Here is a 24,626-nt window from a genome sequence, read left to right as displayed (position 1 = left end):
ATCTCCTTAACTGATTTATGGCAATAAATATACTCTACCTGAGTTTTAGTGAAAAGGACAGAATCTTTTGAGTACAGTAGCTGAAGCTTATGGAATACCCAATAAGAAGAGACTTCCGCTAAGACAATGAGAGTATGCAATGTTCTGCTATAAGTTTTAATAAAATGTATGTATTGTGTATTACATGTATGTTTTAGTAGCTGTATGTTATAGTGTGTTATGACTTCAAAGTTAGAAAGGGTTAAGGTCTTAGAGATATTTGTTTAGCTTGTTTAAGGAAACATTAGTGGCTTTTCAAGTTTAACTTGGGGAAAAAAGTAAAAGTATTATTTGAGGACTGACGGATTATATGCACTTTACACGGGCAAAAGGTAATATAAAAATAAAGAGTGTTTTACCTACTGAAAATTTATTTCTGTGGGCCAAAATGCAAGACGAGTAAGTGCCACAGAGACTTTGAAACTCTGCTTGACAAGGGTTGAAATAACAGCAATCTTAGTTTTATGAATCCAGAAGAAATATTTTGGTTGGGACCATTAATTAATTTAAAAAAAAAATCTTCCTGGGTATGTATGGCAGTATGTCAACTGAGTTCTTACAAATGGAGCAAAGCATTTGATAATGGCCTTTCAGTGTGTTCTAGGAAAAGATCACATTTCTCAAGATTTTGCCTTGCATGGCTGAACTTTCAAGATGCCTTCTCTCATGTTGTTGTTATTGTTATATTAGCATTGTTCACCTCTATAGGTCTTGAGAAATGCAAAGTGAGTTGTAGTATTTTTAGACATAGACGGTGTAGTTGAATTCATTGCCATTTTGCTGTAATGAAGGACTAGCGTGGCCAGCCATGCTAACATCCTCTACAGGCTGTGGCACAGTTCTTGGCATTTCTGTAATTTTAGCTGCCAAGCTCAAAATACAGGAGTAAACACAAAACCTAATGATTTGAGCTTGGTTTTCTCTGTCTTTTAAGGAAATGTATGCTACTTATTATCTGCACTTTAAGGGAAGATGAAGCCTTGTTTGCTGGTAGCAGTGAAGAGTTAACTTTAGAGAGGTTTTTAAAGGCTATAGGCTATTTTTTTGTATACTTACTAGTTCAATACTCAGAAGATCTTCTAACTGAAGACTAAGGAGTAGATCCTTTGCTGATGAAACCTGTTAATGCTTTACTTTTGACTTTACTGACTCTCGAACCTATTTGCTGACTTTGCACAATAGGAAGATTTGGTGTTGTTTTTCAGGGGTTACGCTTGATCGTACTAAATCTCAGACCTCTCAGGAGTTGGGGAGTAAGTTAGGGTTGGGGAGGAAGAACAAGGAAGGCAGTTAGGGAAGTAAAAGCATGTGTGTGCATGAATTTTTGTGCCATTTGTTGCTTGACAAGTGTAGTTTGCCCTTGACTGTTATGCAGGAAAAGTGGTTCAAATGGACATTTGTAGTAATGTGTGTTGAGAGAGAGGAACTGGAAAAAAGTTGTTTGCCTGGTGACTCTTATAATTTAGAAAATTGAAGAGGTAAGTGGGTATAAGAGAATGACATAAAAGTCACCAGCAGAAAAAAAGGCATTTACAGCAAATCCCATTAAATTAATTGCAGGGGTTACTTTAGCTCAGGATGCCTTGAATTCTTGAAGGATTTTACCTTTTACCAGGGGAGCTTGCAACTTTACACTATGAATGAGCTTTAAGAACTTTCAGTGTTTGTTTTTGCTGAATTGAAATAAAGAAAGAAAAAGAAAATTTGTGCAGGTTGAAATAAAACCACAGATTTTCTTAAGATAATGTTTGTGAGAACCATACCTTATTTAAAAAATGAGTTTCAGTGTAAATGAAGCCTGCTAAGCTTATGAGGCAAATTTTGCTGTAGTCAAACCCACTTTGGCAAATGCTTAAGCACCTTTTATCTTCACGTAGTATTTTTCATCAAGGGATTCTTATGTACTTTGGCTATCTTGAGCTTGAAAGGACAAGGCCCATGCTGAACTCTAAAACTCTAATGCTTTTATTGTGCTTCAGAAAGCCTGCTTTTCTGTTTTTAGCTGCACCTGAAACTTGATTCGGTATTGATCAGGAGATACATCCCTGCTACCATTCTTTAGTGTTTGTGCCTGCAGTTGCTGCTGCTGTCCGTTAGCTCTGGACCGGCATATCAGAAGAGGAGGTTTATGCTGCAGGTAGAAGTGTAGTTTATACAGATAAACCTAGCTAATTTTAAGCTGGTAGCTTGAGTATAGAAAGTAGCATTGTTTCAGCAGCAGCTCAGGTGCTGCAAAACGCATCCAGGAATCTGGATAAGTTTTGGAAGTCTAACCTGTCCTAAATGCAGAGCCGTCATAGCTGTGCTGCTATCAGTGTCCAAACTAGGTTGTTTAAAGCAAGCTCAGATTTGCCAACCTCCTCCTGCTGTGTAATAATAGGCAAACCTAGATGTTCTGCACAGACAGCTTCTAGTGGGCTTCTAAAGAAGCTCTGTTTGTTTGTTGAGAGGTCTGTACTTGTTTGGCTGCTCGTTTTTTGATCAGATAAAAGAGTGCAAACATGTCTTAATACCTCCATATAAGGGGAAGGCGTCTAGTCGATCCTTTTTTGTTTTGGAACAACAACAATTTTTATTAAGTACTTTGTCAGTTGTAGTTGAAATAATTGAAGCAATGACTGCAAGATCTGTTGGTTCTTGAAAACGGACCCCAGCTTGTATTTTCAAGATAAAAGTCCCTGTTAAACCTGCCCCCTTACCACAGACATACTTCACATGTGTGGGATGTAGCTGACAAATGTAAATTGAAATTTTTATTTCTTTTCATTTATTTGAAAAGAATAATGAGGGTAGCCTCAATGGAATTAAACCTATGGACATGGCAACAGCTACTTTCTTTTTAAACCCAGACAATTCACTATGGCATATGCGTGTGTGTGTGTGTGTGTGTGTACACATATACATATACATATAAATACACCCAGCTTATTTATTTGTGTGCTCGATAGGTACTGGCTTTTCTGCAGGTATTAGTGTCACGAGACCTGTCTACCTCAGAAGTTACAGGCTCGATCTCACAAATTAGATTTCAATCTCCTTGTCAAACACCTTGACAGCACTTGGTTTCACACAGCCTGGAAAATCTGCATCTTCCATTGGCTCAGTTAAAATTGTAGGTGTTGAGAACATTTGAACATTAGCATATCACAGAGGCATGAAAGTTGAGGCAAGCTATGGAGTAGTTCACATAGAAATTTGGTGCACAAGAGGAGTTATGATTTCCAGTAGAGAATCTTTAATAAAAGATTTTCCTAGCATGTACTCTCAGGTGAAAGAGGTGATTCCTTAAAAAGTAGTTTATTATGTTGCATAGTGTGGTAAAGGTTTCATATCCACAGAACTTGTATGCATTTTTGTCATTAGAAGGCCTAATTTTCTAAGACGCTTCTTTGTTGTATCTTTCACAAGGAGTAAAAATGATTGTTTCAGAAAGGTAGAAGTGATTTTATTTTTATAAAAACTACTGCTTTAGATAACAGTGATAAGAAATGAGGGCAGTAGGATTTTGATATGTTTGGAGTTCGTGTTCAATCTCTTAATTTCCATTAAGTAGTAGTAAACATTTCAACATGTCACCATCCAGTGCAGTCACCTAGGAATGTTTTTTTTAAACGTTGTTATTCTGCTTATGTAAATGACTACCTGTGCAATAACTGTGCAGAGTGATTTCTGCATTATTTCCTCTGCCTTTTAGTGTTGGTTTGTGTTTTCTTTGCCTTGGCAGAATAGAAGGTGATATCTTGAAAAGTGAATCTTTGGTTCCGCGCAGAGCACTGTAGTGATAATTTTATCTGAGGAGTCTTGTTGAATTTAATGGATTATTTGCAAAGTGAAGTGTTGTTTATAATAAAATATGATGCAAAATAATACATTTTCAGGATAGATATTTAAGTAATAAACTGTATAATAAATGTGATGTATTTGGAGGGAAAATTCAACTGCTTTTGTAGTAATCGGGAAAATTCACTGATTTTAGTCCTATACTGTTCCTGTTAGTACTGGGAAAATGTATTTTTAATCAACAAAGTTAACAAAGAAATTCATAGAAAACTGGAGCAGTGGATGCTAATTGGCCCAAGCATCTATTTGCCAATAGTATAGTAATCAAGTATAATGTGATGCTCAAAGTAAGGGACTATGCTCATATTTCAGAGAAAGCAGAATGTTGAGCTTATTTGAGGCACCTAAACCTCCTTCAGGAAAACTCATTCAAAAGATTTGTCTCAGCACCTTTTTTCTTATTGTAAAGATTAGCTTACAAATGATGCATTTTTACTATCAACATATGTCAAACTCTGCTTCCTGAACAAACAGAAAGGCTATTAAACAAATAGGTCTGTCGACACTGTTAGCTATGTTTTGAACTTTACCAAGCACATTTGAAAGAAATTAGTTGTTTTTCCATTTCTGGTTGCACTACAGATGCGATGAGAAGCCAGACTTTGCTACACAGAATTCTTAGTCACTTTGAGAAGCATTTTATTGCACGGATAGCCATTCAGATGGAGAGGGCTGCTTGTTATGAAAAGTAAAAACTGACAGGAGAAAGAGTACAACTTTTAAAATGATGCTTGAAGTTAGTTGTAGGGTTTTATTTTGGCAAACTAACTGTGAGTGTGTTTGAACTCTATATCTGGGTATGATTCATTGGTTTGAAATATTATCAAGTTGGAGCATACACACATTTGATTATTTTATATTAATACTACTTTCAGTTTAGAAGAGTCTGTACCTACAGATTTGTTAACAGCAACAGCTGGAAAATAAAATTTTAAATATTCTAAGGTATAGAGAAAACTCTTCCAAGTATTTGTGAATTTAGCTGAGTGGGGATTTGCATGTCCAAGTCTTCTAGCCTCTTTTTCTTTTTTCTTTTTCTTTTTCTTTTTTTTTTTTTTTGTCCCAACCATAAATTTCGGGATTTTCAGTGCTTTGCTATGAGCTATTTAAAGTTATCAGTGTTGAGACTTGCTAGTTAGGCATTTTCTCTGTCATCCCCAGGAAAGATGTCCAGAGACCGGGCTCTGAGGAAACAGCAGCAATTGAATAATTTGGTAGCGGTGGTGAAAAAGCTTGCCAAGCCTGGAGATGTGATTGTGGATTTTTGCAGTGGAGGGGTAATGTATATTTTCTTTATAAGATGCAATTTCTTTTAGCTTTCATTTTTGCAGTTCCTGAAGGATGCAGCCACAAAGCAAAAGCACAAGCTTTGAAATTTTAGCTGCTCTCAGAGGTTCTGTCACTGGTTATGGGATGCTCAGCCTGAAATGGGTCAAAAGCAAGTTCACTGAAAAGTAACTTATAGATTGTTTTTTGTTGTTTATTTTTGTTTTCACAGGGCCATGTTGGAATTGTTCTTGCTCACATGATGCCATCATGTCAGGTAAATTCTAAGAAAGAAGTACAGACAATATAAGCTTTTGGTCTCTGATAATCATCTTGAAAAGGCATGCATCCAGGACGAGTAAACATGAAGACAGAACTGCTAATTTTAAGTTTTATGATCTAGTGAGAAATATGAGCATATGTAAAGGTATTTATCACGTTGCATTAGTGAGGAAAAGAGGAGATGCCATCCCTGAGAATTTAGAAAAAAGTGCCTCTTAAAAAAAGAAGATTCCTTTAGAGTACAACTGTTTAATTGGATATACTTTGATTCACCAAAAATATCTAATTAGAGTGTTAGAGTGCATGGGTGAGCTTACCCCTCTCTAACAAAGCTCTTAAGCTTCTATTGTAAAGTTAGCGTGAAGATGAAGCACTTGTATTGAGGGCAATGTCTGGCAGTGTCTCTGCTCCCATTTTCTCATAATCTTAATGGTTTTGAGAGCTTGATAGCAACAGAAGTCCCCATGTACGTCCACCAGTTCCAGCTAGTATATGCTCTCTGCCCTTTTGAAAGAAACTGTCTTGTACTTAAGCCTCAGACCAAGTGGCTGGCTATTCAGTTGCAGCTGCTTGCAGAGTAAACTCTAGCGTTCAGTTAACAAACACGGTTGAAAACTGTAGTGTTGCTGATCAGACCCAGACTTCCTTGCGGTGTCTTCATATAGCCTGAACAATACAATGAATCAGAGAACCATTCAGGCTGGAAGTGACCTCAGGAAGTCATCCAGTCCAAAATCCCGCTTGAAGCACGCCCAACACTGAATTTGGACCAGGCTTTGTCCAATTGGGTCTTGAAAATTTCCAAGAATGGATCTGCCGCAACATGAATGGACAACCTGGTCCCGTGACTGACTGTCCACGTGGTGAAAATTTCTTTTGTTACATCAAATCAGAACCTTCCATTTCAATTATGTCCATTGTATCTTGTTCTCCCACCATGCACCTTTGTAAAGAGCCTGGCTCCATCTTCTTGAAAACCTTCTTGTTGGTACTGGCCGGCTGCCTATTAGGTCCCTCCCCAAAGCTCTCTCTTCAACAAGCACAGTTTCCTTAGTTGCTGCTCACAGAACAAGCGCTCCAAGCCCTTGACCATCTTGGTGGCTCTCCACTGAGCTCAGTCATGTTCTTGTATTAGGGTCCAAAATGTGATACAGTATTTCAGATATGGCCTAGTGAACCCCAGATAAAGGAGAATAAGGAAATAACATGATGCCATGTTTGGTATTAGAAATTCCTAAGGAGTTATGTCTGAGGCTCAGCGTGCCCAGTTAAGGAATAATGCACAGACTGATGTAAAATTTTTCTAGAAGAAAGGTATCATATGCCAGAAGAATTTACTAGTAACTTCTAGCTTTGTAATGCTGTGTCATAGAGATGAAGATAAAATTAAGAGAGTCTATAAAGAGAATGATTTCTAGTAATTATTGAAAAGCTTGGTATCTTTCTTCACCCCCCCCCCCCAATATTAGTAGAAAAATGAGGTTTTTTTTTCCTAAATTTGTTTTATATAGTTCTCTGTTTTTAACATAATATATCACAGTTGTTCTGAAATCAGAATGTTGAACAGTGTGATGGACATTATTTGCTTTTTTCTTTCTGTTCATAATTATGTTACATTGTTTTGAGAACTGGCTGGATGAGATGGGACCCCATGAAAGGAGTGGGAGACTGCACCTTTCCTAGGCATGCTCCTGGACGTGCTTGGTAGAGGAAGGTCCAGAGCACTTACAGAGCAAAGCTGGGAACCAGTAAAAATAATAAGACCTTGCAGGGAGGAGCAGGTAGCCAAGCCTCAGAGAGGATAGGAAGAGTTCCCCAGGGACTACTGGGTCTCACTTAGAGTTACTGAGCTGGCTAGAAGCAAGCATCCTCACAAAAGGACAGGTGGACAGCGACTTTTCCCCATATACGCTATTTACTTCTGCTCTCCATTATCCAGTAACTTGGACATTCCTTTGTTTAGAAAGCTATGTTTCAAGGGCATTTTTATCCTTCAGATATACCCTTTTGAGTTTAAAGCTTTTGGTTGTTATTGGGGAGCAATTCAAAATTGTCTGGAAACAGCTACCTCAAAACTCTGACCAACTTGAGGTCCAGTCACAAATGTTTTTTTATAGAATGATCATTATTAGCTCTGCCTTAATTCTAGTCACTGATTTGGAGGAAAATGTTTCTTCATTCTAATAACAAACTTGATGCAGAAGTCATGAAAGTAGCAATAAAGTTGAATCACCCAGTCTTCAATCAAACCTACAGAAGCAAGCACCTGGCAGCAGAGGAGATTTAAATTTAAAACTTCTGCAAATTTTTTAGCTTAATCCCAAATTTGGGAAGGTGCTTCCCGAAGAAAATTAAAGCTGTGCCTATAGGAAAACATAAAATATTTACTGGCTGGTTGGTATTGGTGCGTCTTAAATGCCTTCGCCCTCTATTGCGTTCCCTGCTAGATCACTTTAGAGAAGATCTCAAGTTCTCAATTTGGAGAAGTTTTCTCAACTCAACTACAAAGTTATATGCCCATTAGTAATGTACTTTGATTTGTCAGTATACTTTTGCCTTACTTTCCTGTGTATGAAATTTAGGTGGTGCTCATAGAAAATAAGGAATTGTCACTGATCCGTGCTAAAGAGAGAAGTGATGAACTGGGTTTAAACAACGTTTGGTTCATTCAAGCAAATTTGGACTATTTTAATGGAACTTTTAATATTGGGGTAAGTGAGAGTTCTTTTTTTCATTTCATTTTGGTTATTTCTTAAAATAACTAAAATATTTGAGAAAATAAAACTATATTAATATCTTACAGACAAATATTTCTGATACTATACAGAGCACTCTTGTTATATTAACCAGTCCTGAATTAGTTTTCTTTTTATTATTTGTTGCAAATTGGCATCACTTTTGTCATTATATGAAGAATGCAGAAAGAAGTTTCTGCTCCAGTCATACACAAAATAGATGAATGTTTTCTACCATGCTGAAGAAAAATAGTGTAGTAGATTCTTGGTTTAGTCATACTAATTTAAAAATAGTGATGTATTAACAGATGTACACTAGAGAAGGTGTTGAAGAAGGGAAGAAAAGACTACCGTCACTTGGAATTACTCAAAATGAGTCCAAGTCAGAGTTAGCCAAAGTAAGTACAGTAAAGTGGGATCAGAGATGCATTTTAGGTAACAGTAAGCGCATTTTAAAGCAAAGCAAACAAGACTACATTACGCAAAACTGAGAGCAAACTGTCATGAGAGAGAGACTCTCTCATGAGTCAGACTGACTCATGAGGCAGACTGATACCTCAGTTTTGTAGGACTCATGTTGAGCACTCCTGTTGCAGTCAACAGGTGTTACCCTGACTCTCAATTTTAGGTATCTTGTCATTACCGTAAATGAGCAGACTGCAGTAGGGACCTGAGTTCTGCAGGAGCGAAGTAGGTGAATTGAATGCTGATTCAGTGTCTGTGTTACTGAAAGTAAATAATGTGAATGTCCGTCTCTGCAGAATTTTGTAGCGCTAGTGCAGCGTAAGGCATAAACAGTCTCTTGTAACTCCATAAAGATTCCCGTCTTCCAATTTGATCTTCTGTTAATAGAATATGAGCTTTTAAAGCATGTCTCTAGTTTTTAGTGATCTGACTGTTCATAAATCATCCATCCAAGGACCTGTTATGGCTTTAGCTTAGTCTGCTGAAGGCTGAAGGTTTGTGGCACAGATGGGCATACATTCTCTAGTGCTATTTAACTGCTTGGTTTGGTTATTTAAAAAGGAAATGAAATACAGTGCAGGACAAAGAGGAGAGAATAAATTATATTAGCCCAGTTCTTCCAAGTGTAAATTTCCAGTTCTCTAGCTTTATTCTGTGCTGCATTGTCACATAAATCTCACAGTGGAGGAACTCTAACTCTGTTTCAGAAAATCATGATCTCATGAATAATTTACTAAATTCTTTGTGCAAAGTGTGTAACTATAGTTTGTCGGTGGAAACAGTTTCCAGTTTTGTGCTCATTTTTTTTCTTCATTTTTTGGGGTCTCTTTTTAAAAAAGTTAATACTAAGTTAAGTATTTCCTTGGAGTTTTTATTAAATGAGAAGATGTTATGCTCTCCCTTAAGTGTTATGGCAAGAAATATATTAAGTTTGCATCAGAAAAATTCAGTTGAAAATTCTTCAGATCCTGGTCTGTTTTTTAAGTTGCTTTGACTTGATTCTGTGACCTATTTAATAGACAAAGCTGGAACTTTCCCTTTTCAGAAGTGATATATTAATCTCAGCTTCAGAATTAGTTGCATCACATGCTGATTCACTCTTTCAGAAGGAACTCCTATGCGAACTTTCCCCAAATAAGACTGGAGCTGACTGTTTTACTTGCCAATAGCGGAAGTGTTTGGTAAATAATTTGAAGTTCAGCTTCATTTGTATCATTATTTCATAATCACGGGTCTTGGAATGCTGACATAATTATTGTAATTTGCGAGAAAAATGATAAAAGAAAAAATGGGAAGTGTATTGCAGTAACAAAGTAGCATAATTGTATAATATTGATGGTCTGTAGAAATAACTGAGACAGTTTAATTTCAGTTTCTGTAAGATATATACAGATCAAGCTGGGTAGAAAGTTTTATAATCCCAATTGTGCTACATGATAAATGAAGAATTTTACAGATTATTTTACCAGTTTTTAAAGAATGTTACTCATAGAAGGGAAAATGGCAATATCATAATACATAAAATACAGGTATCTACGAAGTTTGGCAATTCATGATTTATAGACCCATCTTCTGAAGTTTATAAATCTCTTCACTCATTGCATAACTTCACCATTGTCAATAAAATAATACAGCGTAGTTGTGAGGGTGGACATGGTAGTAAGACATTCACTGGTTATAGACTTCCCAAGTGAATATTAAATCATAGATATTTTCTGATATTTTCATTCTGAAATGAATTGTCATGTGTCCTCTTGTTGCTATATATAAAGTGCTTGAAATATAAAGAAGTGTAGAAAAATGAATCTTGAGCTCTCTCGTTTTGATATTAGTTTAAAATGTGTTTAAATGCATTTTTAGTTACCTTGGCATAAAATGATACTACATTATTTAGCTATTTTCTTACCTCTTATCTGCCATGAGTTCACAAGTAAGTTAAGAAAAAATCTGCCAACCAGCTAATTCCCTTTTGCTCCGCATAAAATTACTGCCTTTCTAAATCGTAATGAGGATCAAGGTTTGGAAGCAGTTTATTTGAATGACAAACCTGTGAAAGTGAAAACTTCCAAACATTTGCATGCAGTGTTTGTTTCCAGGCCAACCCCCAGCAGTCTTAATTTCTTTGTTGTTTTTAATATTTATTATTTTATAATACTCATCGTGTCTCAGCTAATTTGTGGGAATAAGCTGAAACAGGTTGAAAAGTTCAGGATATTTTTTTCTGTTTGGTGTGTTGACTTCTTTTCCTTTTTATGACGATGAGGTTTCTAGAAACATTCTTCTTTTCCTCTCACTCTTCTGGAGTTTCAGCTCCAGAGATATAGTACAGGGCAATGGACTCGCACTGCATTGGCTCTTTTGCTGTCTGCAGGAGAAGAGTCTTGGCCACTTTGTTTTTCTGTGTCTGCAGATAAAAGGATTTGTGAACTAAACATGCTAGCTGCCTTTGTTCTCATTTTTTATTTAGTTTAGATAAGTTTAATATGTAGGGCATCCTGAGAAATTTTTATATTGAATCTTTTGACTTTTCACTTAACTTAAATTGATTCGGAGGAACCCAAATAAGAAATCAATTGGTCTGAAATTTGTACAGGCTCAACAAAATTACTTTTTTTTTTTTTTTTTAAATCCAGCAGTGGTTTAATGTCTGCTTTTCAAACATGCAAACAAAGCAGAAGTCTTTGGCTTCTGCTTGGGGAAATGGGCATGTAGCTACAATAGCTACAACAGCTGTGATATTAGAAACCTCTTTCTGATGTTAAACTAGCTCTGTTTTTTTGTTATTAAATTCATATCAACAGAAAGCTTTCATTGTGAAATTATTACATTTCCTTATTAATTTTGTAATGTTCTGTTTGAGAGGACAGTATTTGTTACCATCCGTGTGCAGTAATAGTTCAGCTGATGATTAACGGTATACTCAGCTGAGCCTTCATGTAGCAGTTTGCAAACAAAAACTGTCTTTGTTTTAATCGACATCTGAGAGCAAAGTATTTACTTCCAATTGTTGTACTTGAAAATCAACTTTGAACCTTGAAATGTGAGCTTTGCAGTTTTAAACCTTACTTAGTAGGTTTTAAACCTACTTCTAAATTTATTGTGAATAAAACACAGAAAAAATGGAGTTTTACAAATGTGCACAGTGCATAAAGTAGCAGGCACAATATTTAATTAAGGGTAGGCAGACTTGTATTTTCTGCAGGGCTGAGAGCGAGTGCAGAAGCAGATCTAGTGAGGCCTGACTTTTCTTGATTTATTTGTTGGATGTTTGGGATTCTCTCCTGTCTAGTAAGGTACAAATGGGAATGGGAGTTTTTTACTGTCTTTAAAAGTTAAGAACTTACTGTTGTTAACCCTCTCTGTCAAAAAACAACAATTTTTTCCCTGGGACTTGAAAACCATTTAGAGAGTCACTTGTCAGATGCAAGCATTTAAAAGTGTGCTGGGTATTTCTCTCCTATGTGTGAATGGCTTTTGTCAGTGATACCAGTCTTTGATGCAGTGATCTTTTTTCGAGGTATAAAAGCATTTATGTTTGTTCTTTGTAGCGTTCAGGAAGTTGCTGTTTAATTGGGAAATTAAATAGGCAACTATTACATAGAGCCTCACTACAGTTAAGAATCATAATTTATACGAATACAGCATATTGTAGTTACTGAACTACTTACTGAAAGAGAAGCATAGTACTTAAGTGCAGTTTGGAACATCGAAAGATAACCTTTTAAGCGTGGAAAGGTTGGTCAGCTGGGTAATATGTTTGGCTAGAACTAGAGAGCACTGCTTCCCTTTGTTTATAGCGTGGGATGGTATCTAATTAGCTCACCCAGTAGAGCACTGTCATCCTTCCTGTACAGCAGGCAGTTTTGTTTCCAACTCTGAGCCCTGTTGAATACAGGAAATGTGCCCTGCCGCCTCATATAGTCCCAAGGCGACTGGAGGGGACGGAAGCCAAAGCTTCCCATGCAGGAGAGTGCGTATTGGAGATGGTACAATGTGTATTCTGCGCCTGGATTTTGGGAAGTTTCAGGTGTTGAGAATGCTATTTCTCCATGAAGTTCAGAGTAAGATTGCATATAATAATAACATATTCATCACTGACCCTGACCCTTTTTTATAAACTATGTTTGGGAGCACCACTGCTGTGACACGTAGCAGATTTTATCCGATTGCTGTGGGAGGCAACGGTATAAACATTTGCTGATGGTTCCAGCTCCAGGAATCCAAAGAGAGAAGGCAGAGAAAGGGTAAGAAAGTAAACAAAGTTTCAGGCATGCTTCTGGAAAATCCAGCCTTCTTTAGGGTTTCTCAGTTTCGATCTCCGTGATCGGTAGTTACCTCTGCAAACCCTGGCTGTGCTTGGTAGAACTCCAGTTGGCATTTTTTATGCATCTCTAGAATTCAGTTCAGTAAAAAAGTGGCCTCCATCTGGACATGTCAGTGAAATTTACAGTTTTCTTTTCAGTTTTTCACTGCAGCAAAGAAATTAACCTAACTAGATTGAAGCCCATTCTGGCAGCAGCTTTGCCTTGTACCATGGTGCCTGGTAGGTAGTATTAAAAATGAGTTGCTGGTTTAATATATATGAGTTTTTTTGACCCCAAGCAAAACAGAGGCAGACTTTTCACCTCTGCTCTAGATACAGAGAAGGAGATGTAAAAGTCAGAGGAAGTTGAGAGACGGAAGTTTTATTTTTTCAGAAGCCAAAGTGAAGGACAGTGCAGAAATTTATCATCTTCTCATCTGTTCTTTGTATGTGAGTGAGATTCTCCAGTCTCTTTAGACTCCAAGGTTTTTGTTTTTTTAGGGAGGATGGAAAAGGTCTAGAAATCTTTTTTTCTTTAGAGTGGCCAAGAGCGTCAATATGCTGAATACAACTGAGAAGCTGTAACATTTGTGAAACTTAGCATCTCCCAAGTTCATAAACATAAATTGCTATTACACTTCAGGGCATCAGTCTAGTCTCTTCTACCATCTAGTCTGTCCATAGAACATGTTGGCAGACTTTTTTAATGGATTCATGCGATGTACAAAGTTTTAAATTAGTAGTCTGGATGTCTGTTAACCTCAAACATCAATTTTAAATGCTTGAAGTGTTTCATCTCATATAGTATAAATACTGACCCTTAAGGAGGGATGGAATTTACCAGATGAGGAACTGTCCTAATGGTATCCTATTGGAAAACTGATTGTTAGATCAAGGCTTCAGGACTTTTGAATCTAATTTAACTATTCACAGATAAGTATGTGTTCCACAGTACTAACCAATCAATACAATTTCAGAAACACCTTCACTACTAACTATAATTGAACCCAGTCTTGCTACTTAGTCTGCACACCTTTTATTTTTTATTTTTTATTTTTCTTTAAAGCTTTTCTAAACTCTCCTAGAACAACACTTCTTCAGGGTTCTTCTGTTGTTTTTGTTTGGTTGGTTTCTGGTTTTCTTTGCTTTTGGCATGTAAAGAATCCTTGACAGGTCAGTAAAAGTCTTATTTTTTCCCCACTGCTAGAATGATCTAAAGTACTCATTATGTTCTGGATTGGTTTGCTTGCTTTATTTTCTTTTAATAAAAAATACAAATAAGACAGGTTTCTTTTTTTAGAACCCATCTATCCCTGTTGCTTGTTGTTGCTTTGTAACATAATTTCTGTTATAGCTCATCATAATGTCAGATGGTACCAAAATTGTGGTAGTAGATTTGGGATAAATAAGAGAAACAGTAAAACGTTCAAAATAAAAGGAGCTTGTTGAAGGTGAATTTTGGCATCTTTTTGCTTGTTTGTTTGTATTAATGTTTGGATATGCATGCAGAAGAGAAAGTACAAAATTGTTGTGAGATAACTTATTTTCACACTGAAATCTGTCTTTGAAACATGTCTTTGTATTTCTAGATGCTTTCTGTTTGAAATAAAACTTGACTAATCACCATGGTTGCTTATGTTTTAATTTTTTTTTTTTGGAGCTGTGTTTTCAGTTGAGTTGATGTGATGATGCAGTGCACCTGCCTGTTAAGTGCTTTTGGTGAGTGGCCCTTGTTCAGTGTTGACAGTTCCTTAAGTGGAGAGGTCATAAAGTTCCTTTGACATAGAAATAGAAGAAATGAAAAGCAGAGGAATTAATAGCCTTAATAGATTTCCTTGCAGACTCTCCTTTGGATATATAAGTAACTTGATCATTAAAAAAAAAAACTGCAGCAGGATTTCATGTAGAACATGGCTATAAAAATTTGCCCCTCTCCCCCCCTCCACCCCCTTTTTTTCTTCGTTACAGATAGCTCTGCATGCCTGCGGTGTGGCAACAGACATGGTGATTGAACACTGCATCAAGGCTCAGGCAGCCTTTGTCATCTGCCCATGTTGTTACGGTTTCATTCAAAACACAGTGAAGTTTACATATCCGCAAAGGTAAACTAAGGCCAGCAAAATAAACTTTAAAATGGCAATATAAAAAAAGAAAGAAAATACTAAAAAGATTACAAGTGGACAATTGAAGATAATTGCAAGCGTCCAGGTGAAATAAGTTCACATTTAATACAACTGTCTCCTCCTGTTTCTCTTTGCAAATGTATCCTGGAAAGGGAGACGCATTATTAATTCCTGGATTATTTTTTCTGGATGTATCTATTCACAGCAGTTCACAAAGACTTTATAGCATCAATGCAGTAGATATGGTACTTGAGAATATGTGTAATATGCAGATCTCTTACCTCGAAGTCACAGTGTTAATAGAACACTCATGAAAAGTACTGTAAGAAGGGGAGTTGACGGTTTAACGTCAGAGAAAAATGTAAGCGATCAGCTTAAAGAAATGGGTCTGCTTTATACCATGGTTTACTGCTTGTGAAGCTCTTCTGATTTATTCCCAAGTAGACAAGCTCACCTGTATTTCAGTTTGTATTTTTAATACTTCTTCAGCAGATTGAGTAGATATTTTGTCTTCTCCAAATCTGCCACGTTGCAGATGCTTGTATTTCTTAGGCTTAAGAATTGTAATGGCTCCGATACAAATATAGTGTAAAAGGTAGGCATAAAGTGGCAGAAGATAACAGCCTTCCAAGGCAGAGTTAGATGTGGAAGAGGGTTATTTTTCTAAAGCTGAGCTTTGCGTTTTGGATGTCCAAGATGAATCAGATTTAATTCTAGTAGGAATTACAACATTGTCTTAGGTATATACTTGCTAAAGAAGTGGAAACCTTCTGCCTTAAAAGGAATCAACAAATTAAAAAAACTTTTGCTTCTGTATTAAATATTTTTCATGTTGTTCTGTAACATCCAAGTGTGCTGTTGTAAAAGTGCTTGGGGAGTAAATATTTATATTTTTCAGTTGGATAAACTTTGCATTTAATTGTGCTTTCTTAGTCAATTGGATTCTTTCATCTGTTTATAAATGTCCCTTTTGTTTGTTTTCGCTCTAACACAATAAAATAAATATTCTTAAGGAAGAGGCAAAAAAATTTAAGCCTTCTAAAGTTAGCAGACACAACTTTTCTCCACTGACTTGTTTTAAAGTTGATTAAATGCTGTTTAATTTTTGACCAGTCACATCTTTAGGTAATGAAGACTGCCCTTCCTGTTATGAATTTTTTGTTGCTGTAGATCCTGCAAGAATGTAAATTGTTGTGGTTTTGTGTTTGCTAACATTTTGAATCTAAAGCCTTAGCTCTTGTAGGAAATACGTGGTTCATAGCATATCAACCCAGGCTTGAGTTACAGTTTAGGGGTTTTTTTTCTTTCTTTCTAAGTTTATAGGATTAGAAAACATGATAGCCTGCCCCATGCACATATTGCATACTCAGTTCCATCCTAGATGCAGCTTGCTTTTGTGATAAGACACACACGAGATATATGCATGTTTAGAGGTTCTATACATGTAAAAAGAAATATTTATGTGAAAATGTGGGGAAAAAAGTACATTTCTGTAGCATTTATAATAGTTTAAAGACACAGTTTCCATGAAGAATGCAATAGAAAAAATGACACCTAATGTGCTTTTTCTGTTCTAGTAGACTGGAACTGCTGTGTTTTTTTTGAATACCTTTCTGTAGGTTGCAGATATTACTGTTTTGCTTAGAATGTGGTCAAATATGTACGGAATGCTTCTATTTTCCATCTCTGTTCTTTTAATGTTGATTGAATTGGTCTTTTTTTTTTTTCCAGCCATCAATTCAAAGAAATTTTATCGTACAAGGTATGCAAAAGATACTGCTGTGGGTTGGGGGGGGTGCCCTTTCCTGCCTTTCACTGGCTCTTCTTATCAAATTAAATATCAGTGTTTATCTTCAGTTGCAAGACGGAGCATGTGTTACATGTGATAATGATTAGCAGCGCAGATGTCCTTGTGTTTCTCTCCGCTATTCTTTTTGTAAGGCTTTTTTCTTCAATAAAATAAAATGATTTCTCCACAAAAGAACTTGTTTTATCGTAAGTATGAATGAGCTACTGCTAAGATATTATTAAGATAGAAGTGTTATCTCAACAAGTATAAGTTAACAATTTCAGGATACCAATCATTTTATTTATTGAGCTGTTAAATACTGATGCTATACTATGTAAACGTACAATAATTTTTTTATGTGGAATTACTGGTTCTAGGGAACTTATTTTCCGATAAGCACCAGATTTCTCCCTCTCATTTATGGCTAGAAGATTGGTCATTAAGGGTAGGAAGAGATAATACTCTTCAGCAAAAATGTTATACAGTATAGTTTTTAAAACTTCATTCAAAAGGATTAAAAAAAATTCAAATGTATTTGATCTAGCACAGGATTAAACTAACACATAGTTATCCTGTAATCAACTGTTGTTAGCAGCTTTTGTTCAATAGTTAGTTCACACAGAGACAGAAAGATTTTGTTCTCTTAAAATTGTTTTTGTGTATTTTTTGGGCTAGTTGTCATGTCTTCTCTAAGGGTCTTTGTGGTTTTGTATTTAGAGATTTGAACGAGAAATGCCATCGTGTGTGTTTTTATTCTCTTCAGTTCTTCACCGTAATTTTAATTCACATGATAGTGCACAAAACTTAAAGCCAAAAACTGAGCTGATAATTGGGAGACCCGTGTTTCTCAAGCATGTATGCTTGTTGATGGAAAGAAACTATAGGTGGGGTTCATGAGTTGAGAAGTCGGGGAGCAGGGGTCTAGATGGAGATAGTCCAAGAGAGAAGTGGGATAAAGAAGCAATGAAGCATGCAGAACTGGCAGAAGGAAGATAACAGATGGAGAGAGAAAAAGGATAGCAGAGAAGCGGACAGGAGACAACTGATACAGATCCCTAAAGCTGTGTCTAGCATGTATAGACCTAGTTAGTGGTGAGCAACCAGTTCAGAGATTTGAAAGTTAGATACAGTTAATGTGGCAAGGGAAGAAAATGTTTGCGTTAGAGGGAAGCAAGGTGATAAGAACTTTACTAAGAGCTGATAAAATCCTAGACGAGGGTCTCAGTGGTTTGAATGTCAAAAAGCCTAAGAATTCTTGAGGTATGATGCAGAATAATCCTGTATTACAGAAGTGTGCAGGAAAGACAGTATTTGTAATCTCCAAATGGTTTTTGGAACAGTGAGTGTAGCAAAGGTGCTGTATGTAGCAGAAAAATGCGGATTGTCCCTTTTGAACATGAAGTAACAGGGCGTTTTTAAAAAAAATTCAGAACATTTCTAGCCACTTTATATGGGAAAGTTCAGTCATTTGATAGTGTACTAATCTTATCTTCATGACAATCTGGTTTATGTACACTTTATTAATTTACATGGAAATAGATTTGCATAGATTGAGATGTTAAAAGTGGCGCAGTGGATTTGGACCTGCCTTTAGTTTTTCTGTTAATAGACATTCCTTTCAGCATGGCTATTTCTGACACGTAATCAAGAAGTAGTCAGGTTTTAGTTCAGAAATTTATTTACTAATGTACTATTAAACATAGACTTGTTGACGGTACAGGAGGACAAGGTAACACGTACAAAATCAAGGAAACCTAGGTTAGGATGGTGTGTGTAATCTTATTAAAAGTCAGTGAAGTTTTTTTTTTTCTTTAAATCTGTTAATCCATGGAGGTTTAAATCACAGGGCTTATCACCACAATAGAAATCCCAGCATCTTTTTATTTGTGTTGCAGAAGTGCCCAGGAGGCCAATAACTATGCTGAAAATACTGCTTCTCTTAATAAAGTAAGAGACCATACAAATGCATCCTAGGCTGGATGGTACCTCAGATAATCCTAGATATAAATAACTTTTGTTATACTACTAGCTACATGCATTTCTTATATTTCATCTTAATAAATTGTTAAAGTTCATTGGCTAGTAGCCAAAGCTACTATGTGTGAACCAGACATTGTCTTTCCCCTCCCCCAGGCACCCCCAGGTTCCCATTTTAAATTCATTTATCTTATCTTCCATTTTAGTGAGATCTAAAAAGACATCTAGAAGTCTGGCAATTCCAAAACTTTTTTTGATGAGAACATTATGCCGTAATTCATTAGTTTATCGCTGCAAAGAATAAGGTTATGGTAGCTGTAGATTTTTATTGTGATACACTTGGAGACTCTGTTTGCTTTGCTCCCTGTAGGGGAATTGGAAAGTAGAAATCAATTACTTTGGAAATATAGTTTTGAAAACTTGATAGAATTTGAAGGTGTTCAAGAAAGCAAGTTAACTGCCCGCACACAGCTTGGAAAGCTTATAAATATAACCTTCACTGCTTCAGAAATGTTATTCTCCTCATTTCTGCCAACAGGGAACGTGACAATTTACTGATTGTGTCGTGAGAAAATGATGTAGTCATAACTCAGACTTTACTTCAACTTTTCAGATTGCGTCTGTAGAAAGCCAAGGCATTTTGGTGCATTGTCAGTCCAAAGTCAGTCCAGATTTTCAGGCTGAGTGGTGAGGCTTACCTTGGCTCTAGTCTAGTCTAATGAGCCAAGAGCTTGGTGTTGCAAAGAGCTGGATTGGCTAGGTACCTACAGGCCGATGGAGAGTTCTGTGCTAACTTGTCTCTTCTCCCTCCCTAAAACCAATCTGTCCCAGCCCGTTTTTCTCTCCAACCTGCCTGTCACTGCTCCTTCTCTCCGAACAGCAGCCGTGTTGCCTCTCGCTCTCACTCTCCTCCAGTAGTCACTCTGGGTTTAATGTTTTCAGGCTCGTTTGTATTACACAAATAACTGTATTTAAATTACACTGAGCAAAACATACGCTGAGTCCTAAACGTGTTATAGCATGTTCTTGTCTCGCTTGCATGTGTTATGAAGCTGTGAGCCAAAAACTCTTGTGTAAATCAGCTGTATTAGAGAACAAAGATCCCTGTTGCAAGATACTGGATATTCATTTAAGTCAATAATCTCTGAGTTTCAAGTAGGAAGAATATTTTATTTTAATTCAAAAAGGTACAGTATGCGAGCAAACATTTTGCAGTTGCGTGTCTAGAAAATTTATGGATTGGATGAAGCGCACTGTGGAAGGTGTTGCCGTCTTGATTTAATATGAAGATGGTATTTCTTTCAGTTGCTTTTGTGAAAGGTAGACGTTTGGATGTTTATGACTCCCTAGTAAAAAGTTGGAAATAAAGTGTCTTTAGCTGAAGTTGCTGTCTCTTCATTTGTTACAGGAACCACACTTTTAAAAACATCATTGTATATTAGACAAGAATCAAAGAACGTTTTTCTTTTGATTTGAGAGAGACAAACTAGCTCTGGAAGCTTTCTACATTGCATAGCAGAGATTTTTTTGTTGGTGCCTCTTTCTCTTTTCTCCTTATGGGAGACTTGGGAAGGTTGTATAGTTCTCAAAGGGTTCTGATTAATCCAGCTTCATACTTAATGTTGCAGCTGTCCCAAGTAGCACAGTTGTCATTACAGCATCACTTCCATTGTTATGTCTTCAAAGGTTTTTCTCTCACCATCTGGTTAACTCACCTTCTTTAGCTTGGCTTATCGTTGAGAAATCATTTAGGTAGCATAGGCAGTGTTTTTTTGAAGGCAAGTGAGGAAGGTGTTCTGGGCTGCTTCTGCAGTGTTGGAGGCAGGGAGCAAGGGGGGTGCCAAACCTCCGCTGCACCATGCCTCTGGGCAGCAACACAGCAAGAGATCAACAGTAGGTGTCTTGGAAACTTTGCAGAAGCTTTAAGTAGTAGAGGGATAATTTGAAAGTGAATTATGTTCATTTTGAGGTAGGAAACTTTCCCATCCACAGCCAGATATTTTTTGCCTCACCTTTCAGGTTGATCCTGAATTGATTTGGCAGAGCGGAGGAAGTTTGTTTCGACAAGGTGGTTCTTCTGGGATTCTGAATAACTGCTTAGGAGAAACATCCAGTTTTTCAAATTGCCTATTTAAGAATTCTATCTTGGCCACTCATTGATGCAGAGATACTGCCCGGTGAAGACTGTGCTAAAAGAAGGCCATGTTGCTCATCAGTAGTTGAAGGAAAAGTAGTCTGCAGTATGCCTCTGAAGAATGCCAGCTTTTATAGTTTGCATCCAGCTCCACTGCTGTGAGGAATTGGAGGAATTTGAGCCAGGAACAAATACTGTGATTAGAAATGTGGGATTGATTATGAACACTTGATTTATGCACATTTTCACAAGCAAAAGCAGCATGCAGATGAGGATTTGCACAGATAATTTTTCTAGAAATGTTATCTTCAACTGATAGCATATTTTTGTACTTCAAGTGTTTAATCAGATTTTTCTCATGCTATTTGGAAGAGTGAAATGATACCAGATATCTTTACTTTTTTTTCTAGGAGCACATGATTCTTTGCAGATTTGCAGATCAGACAGCTGTTCAGCTTCCACTTGAACGCAGGCTAATAGGTATGAATTTCTACGGAGCAGCTGTTGCGTAGACTACGTACTAATGTGCTTGCCTTCTTTTATAAAGGAAGAAATAGTAACATTTATCAAGAGGGCATTAAGTTGCTGTCTTCTCATTAGACTTAGCAAAATTTGAGTCTTTTCAGGTTTTTCCCCTCGCTCTTCCCCACTATGGTAGTTGAAACTGTTTTCTGCCTTCAGATTTTTCAATATGAGCTAGAGGCTGTAATGTTGCGTTTTACTGATTTTTTACTGCCTCTGCACCTGTTGTTTCTCCCAGCATTCCCTGAAAAGAGTGATGATTTTATAAAGTTCAGTAGAGCCCTTCTGTTGCTGGTTCTATCTCGCGCTAAAAGCACACATTAATCCTGTAGTGGTTTTCAGTACGCTCCCTTTAGCATGCTTGTAGTCACTGGTGATGGCTCACTTAGGACAAACATCTAGTGCGGGGTGGAAACAATCAGGCTAAATAGCAGAGGTGGGGCTAGCTTCAGTATCGACCGGGCTTAAGAGCACACAAACCTATAGAGCTGCCTCATTATTTGGAGCACAATTTAAAAAATCCTAGAAGGTTTTATGTTTCTTTTGTTGGTTTTTTTTAACAGTGAAGAATAACTATGATCTGAGGAGTTTGCTCAGAAGAAAGTTTGGCTTACTTCTTACCTAGTGTACCAGGGTTCCCTTAGGAAAAGTCTAGCTATGTCATAGCTAAAAAAGTGCATGATTCAGTTTTTACCTTTAGTAGTCAGTTCTGTTTCAGGTGTGTACGTTGTTACGGTTTTGGGTAAGAACAGCTGCCTTCTGTTAGGTCACTTCCATGCAATTAATGGCCAAGGCATGTTCATCCCTCGGATTTCATTTTCTGAATCAAGTGTCAACAATTTTTGAGAAAAATAATATGCAGGAAAACATCATAAATGTAGAGAGAATTTAATTCCTCGGGAGGACAGCAAAATGCCAACACTTCAAATATTTTTAATCGTCATAAAAATATTTTGTAAGTAACTTCACATCTTATTGTGAAGTACTCAATATTTTTGCAATGTTTTTTAAATTCTGAAGACCCAGAAATCAATGAAAACATAAGAACAGGAAATTTGGAATATGCAAAACAAAGCAATTTTTTCATTATGTGCAAGAATCTAGTATTCTTTGATTTATTAAATGGCAGAATATGCTCCTATATGGTATCAATGTTCTAGGGGAAGCTATAAACTAGCTTCCGGGTCAGAAAAGAGAGAAGGGACTGGGAATTCTCAGGATATAACTGTGCGTTCTTGGCTTGCAAAAAACACGTATAAAGTATATCTGACAAATCATTTCTATATTTCACAACATACAAAACAATTGTAATGAATGTGTAAAGACAAATGACCTCATCATCTTGGCCTAGCTCTATCAAATTTTAAGCAGAAAAAATGTAGACTTTTTCCTTCCCATTATTTCTTCAGGTAAATCTGAGATCAGATTAGTTTTCATTTTATAAGAAAGACTACATAGTTTTGCATTTCTGTTTATAAGTGGTTAAATTCATGTTTCACTGATAAATTACACTGGATCACTGTTGTTTGGTATTTTAGTCTTTTATTGATAATCAGTATCCAAAGATTTTCAGGTTTTAGACAAAACTACAACAGAAAGATAGCTACGATTAAAACTTTGGCAATTCTGAGACCTAAGGTGTAAACTAGGGTTTTTCTTCCTGTGGCTTTTACATTAATGCATATAATTTTTTCGGGCAGTTTTGGAGTATACCTTAAAATATATTTGCCTCTTATGTTTCTGCTTTTGTAAAGAGTTCAAGCTCTTTGCTAAGCAAGTATTACAAGTCAAGCAGGTGCAACTTTCATATTAATGATCGTCTATTTGAAGCAGAACAGATTAAGGTAGATTTTTAAGTAGATTTGGAACTTCAGTTATTTTTTATATTACTTACTGATATATTTTCCTGGCATTGAATATTGAAGTGCACATTTCTGATATGTGTTTATATGTTTTTAGACTTTCTGTGCTCTCCTTTTGCTCTCGTTTTAGGAAAGCAGTGTATGGGACTTGTGGATCTGGATCGGGCATGGGCTGCAGAAGGACGAAACTACTCTGTCCAAGTGATATCTATGGAGCCAGAGAGTTGTTCTCCAAAGAACAATATGCTTGTGGGCACCCCTACTTAGAATGTGAAACTTGCATTTAATTTGAACATAAATCCTCAGTGCATAATGACATCCAGCAGATACCAGCAGGGCTGGGAGCCAGACATCACACATCTTGAACTCGTGCTTGGAAAAAGGAAGCGGCAGGAAAAGTCTTAGAAAGTGCGCTGCCTGCAGAGCATCACAAATCGTACTTGTAACGTGTCATTAAGCAGCTTTTGGTTCTCTTACTGGAAAGTTTCTCGATTTGACACCTGTCCATGGAATCATATCCACCAGCAAAAGTTTGGAAGAGAAGTGGTCTCATTGAAGGGAAAGCGATTTCCTTTTCAGTAGAGCTGTCTTGGCTGCTTCAAAATTGCATTCATGTTCAAAAAAGCATTTGTGCCCATAGGCAGACGATTTATGTGCCAATAATGCAGATCAATAGAGGAACGGAAAAGATCAAATTTATAGTGTTACTGAGGGCAGGCCATGCAACAGGTGGTGGCTTGACTTTGCTAAAGAATTCCATGCTACTGTAGCAAGATGGTTTTTAATAAAGTTTGCAGAAATACTTCTGGCATTGTTCTGCTTATAGAAGAACGTATTCTAATTTATCAGTCCTTTAAACATTCTTTTAATTACTTTTAAATATAACACAGGAATTCTTTGACCAGGCATTTGAACGTGTGTGTAGTTAAAGAAAGCAAAAACCTATTTAGCCATTGACCAGACATCGGGAAATGGTGATGATATCAGCGAACTGCTACTTCATGGCCACCTCTGCTAGTTGAAGTGTACTGCTTCCCATTCTGAAGAGACTGACAAAAGCGCAAGTCATGTGTCTGTATACATCATTTTCATTTATTTTCACATTAGGTTTAAAATTTGAAAAAACTTGCAGTTGCGGAACTAAGTGAAAAGATCGACCACCGATGTGTTACTGTAAAATTAAAATATATGTTCTGTGCTCTGATTAGAGGATAATTTTCTACTCTAATTTCAAATCATTTGTTGACACTATCACAATGGAGAATGAATTTTTTTTCCTGCATGTTTGT

The 24,626-nt window shown here is 36.7% G+C and overlaps 1 protein-coding gene across 5 annotated transcripts in view; it reads left to right on the top strand.

Moving 5' to 3' along the window:
- The window catches only part of GSTCD (glutathione S-transferase C-terminal domain containing), an 88,749-nt gene extending 64,610 nt beyond the window's left edge, over positions 1-24,139 (top strand). For all 5 annotated transcript variants that reach the window (XM_068941970.1, XM_068941971.1, XM_068941968.1 and 2 more), the window contains 7 exons: positions 5,041-5,156; positions 5,378-5,422; positions 8,010-8,138; positions 14,899-15,032; positions 16,785-16,815; positions 21,364-21,433; positions 23,468-24,139. In XM_068941970.1, coding sequence (XP_068798071.1) covers positions 5,041-5,156; positions 5,378-5,422; positions 8,010-8,138; positions 14,899-15,032; positions 16,785-16,815; positions 21,364-21,433; positions 23,468-23,604 — 662 coding nt within the window. In that variant the 3' untranslated portion in view covers positions 23,605-24,139. The remainder of the gene's footprint in view (positions 1-5,040; positions 5,157-5,377; positions 5,423-8,009; positions 8,139-14,898; positions 15,033-16,784; positions 16,816-21,363; positions 21,434-23,467) is intronic.
- The last annotated feature ends 487 nt before the right edge of the window (positions 24,140-24,626 follow it).

Source organism: Struthio camelus, chromosome 4 (assembly GCF_040807025.1).
Source record: "Struthio camelus isolate bStrCam1 chromosome 4, bStrCam1.hap1, whole genome shotgun sequence".
In the NCBI taxonomy this organism is placed as follows: domain Eukaryota; kingdom Metazoa; phylum Chordata; class Aves; order Struthioniformes; family Struthionidae; genus Struthio; species Struthio camelus.
Note: the sequence above shows the minus strand (reverse complement) of the source record. Positions and strands in the feature narration are given on the sequence as shown.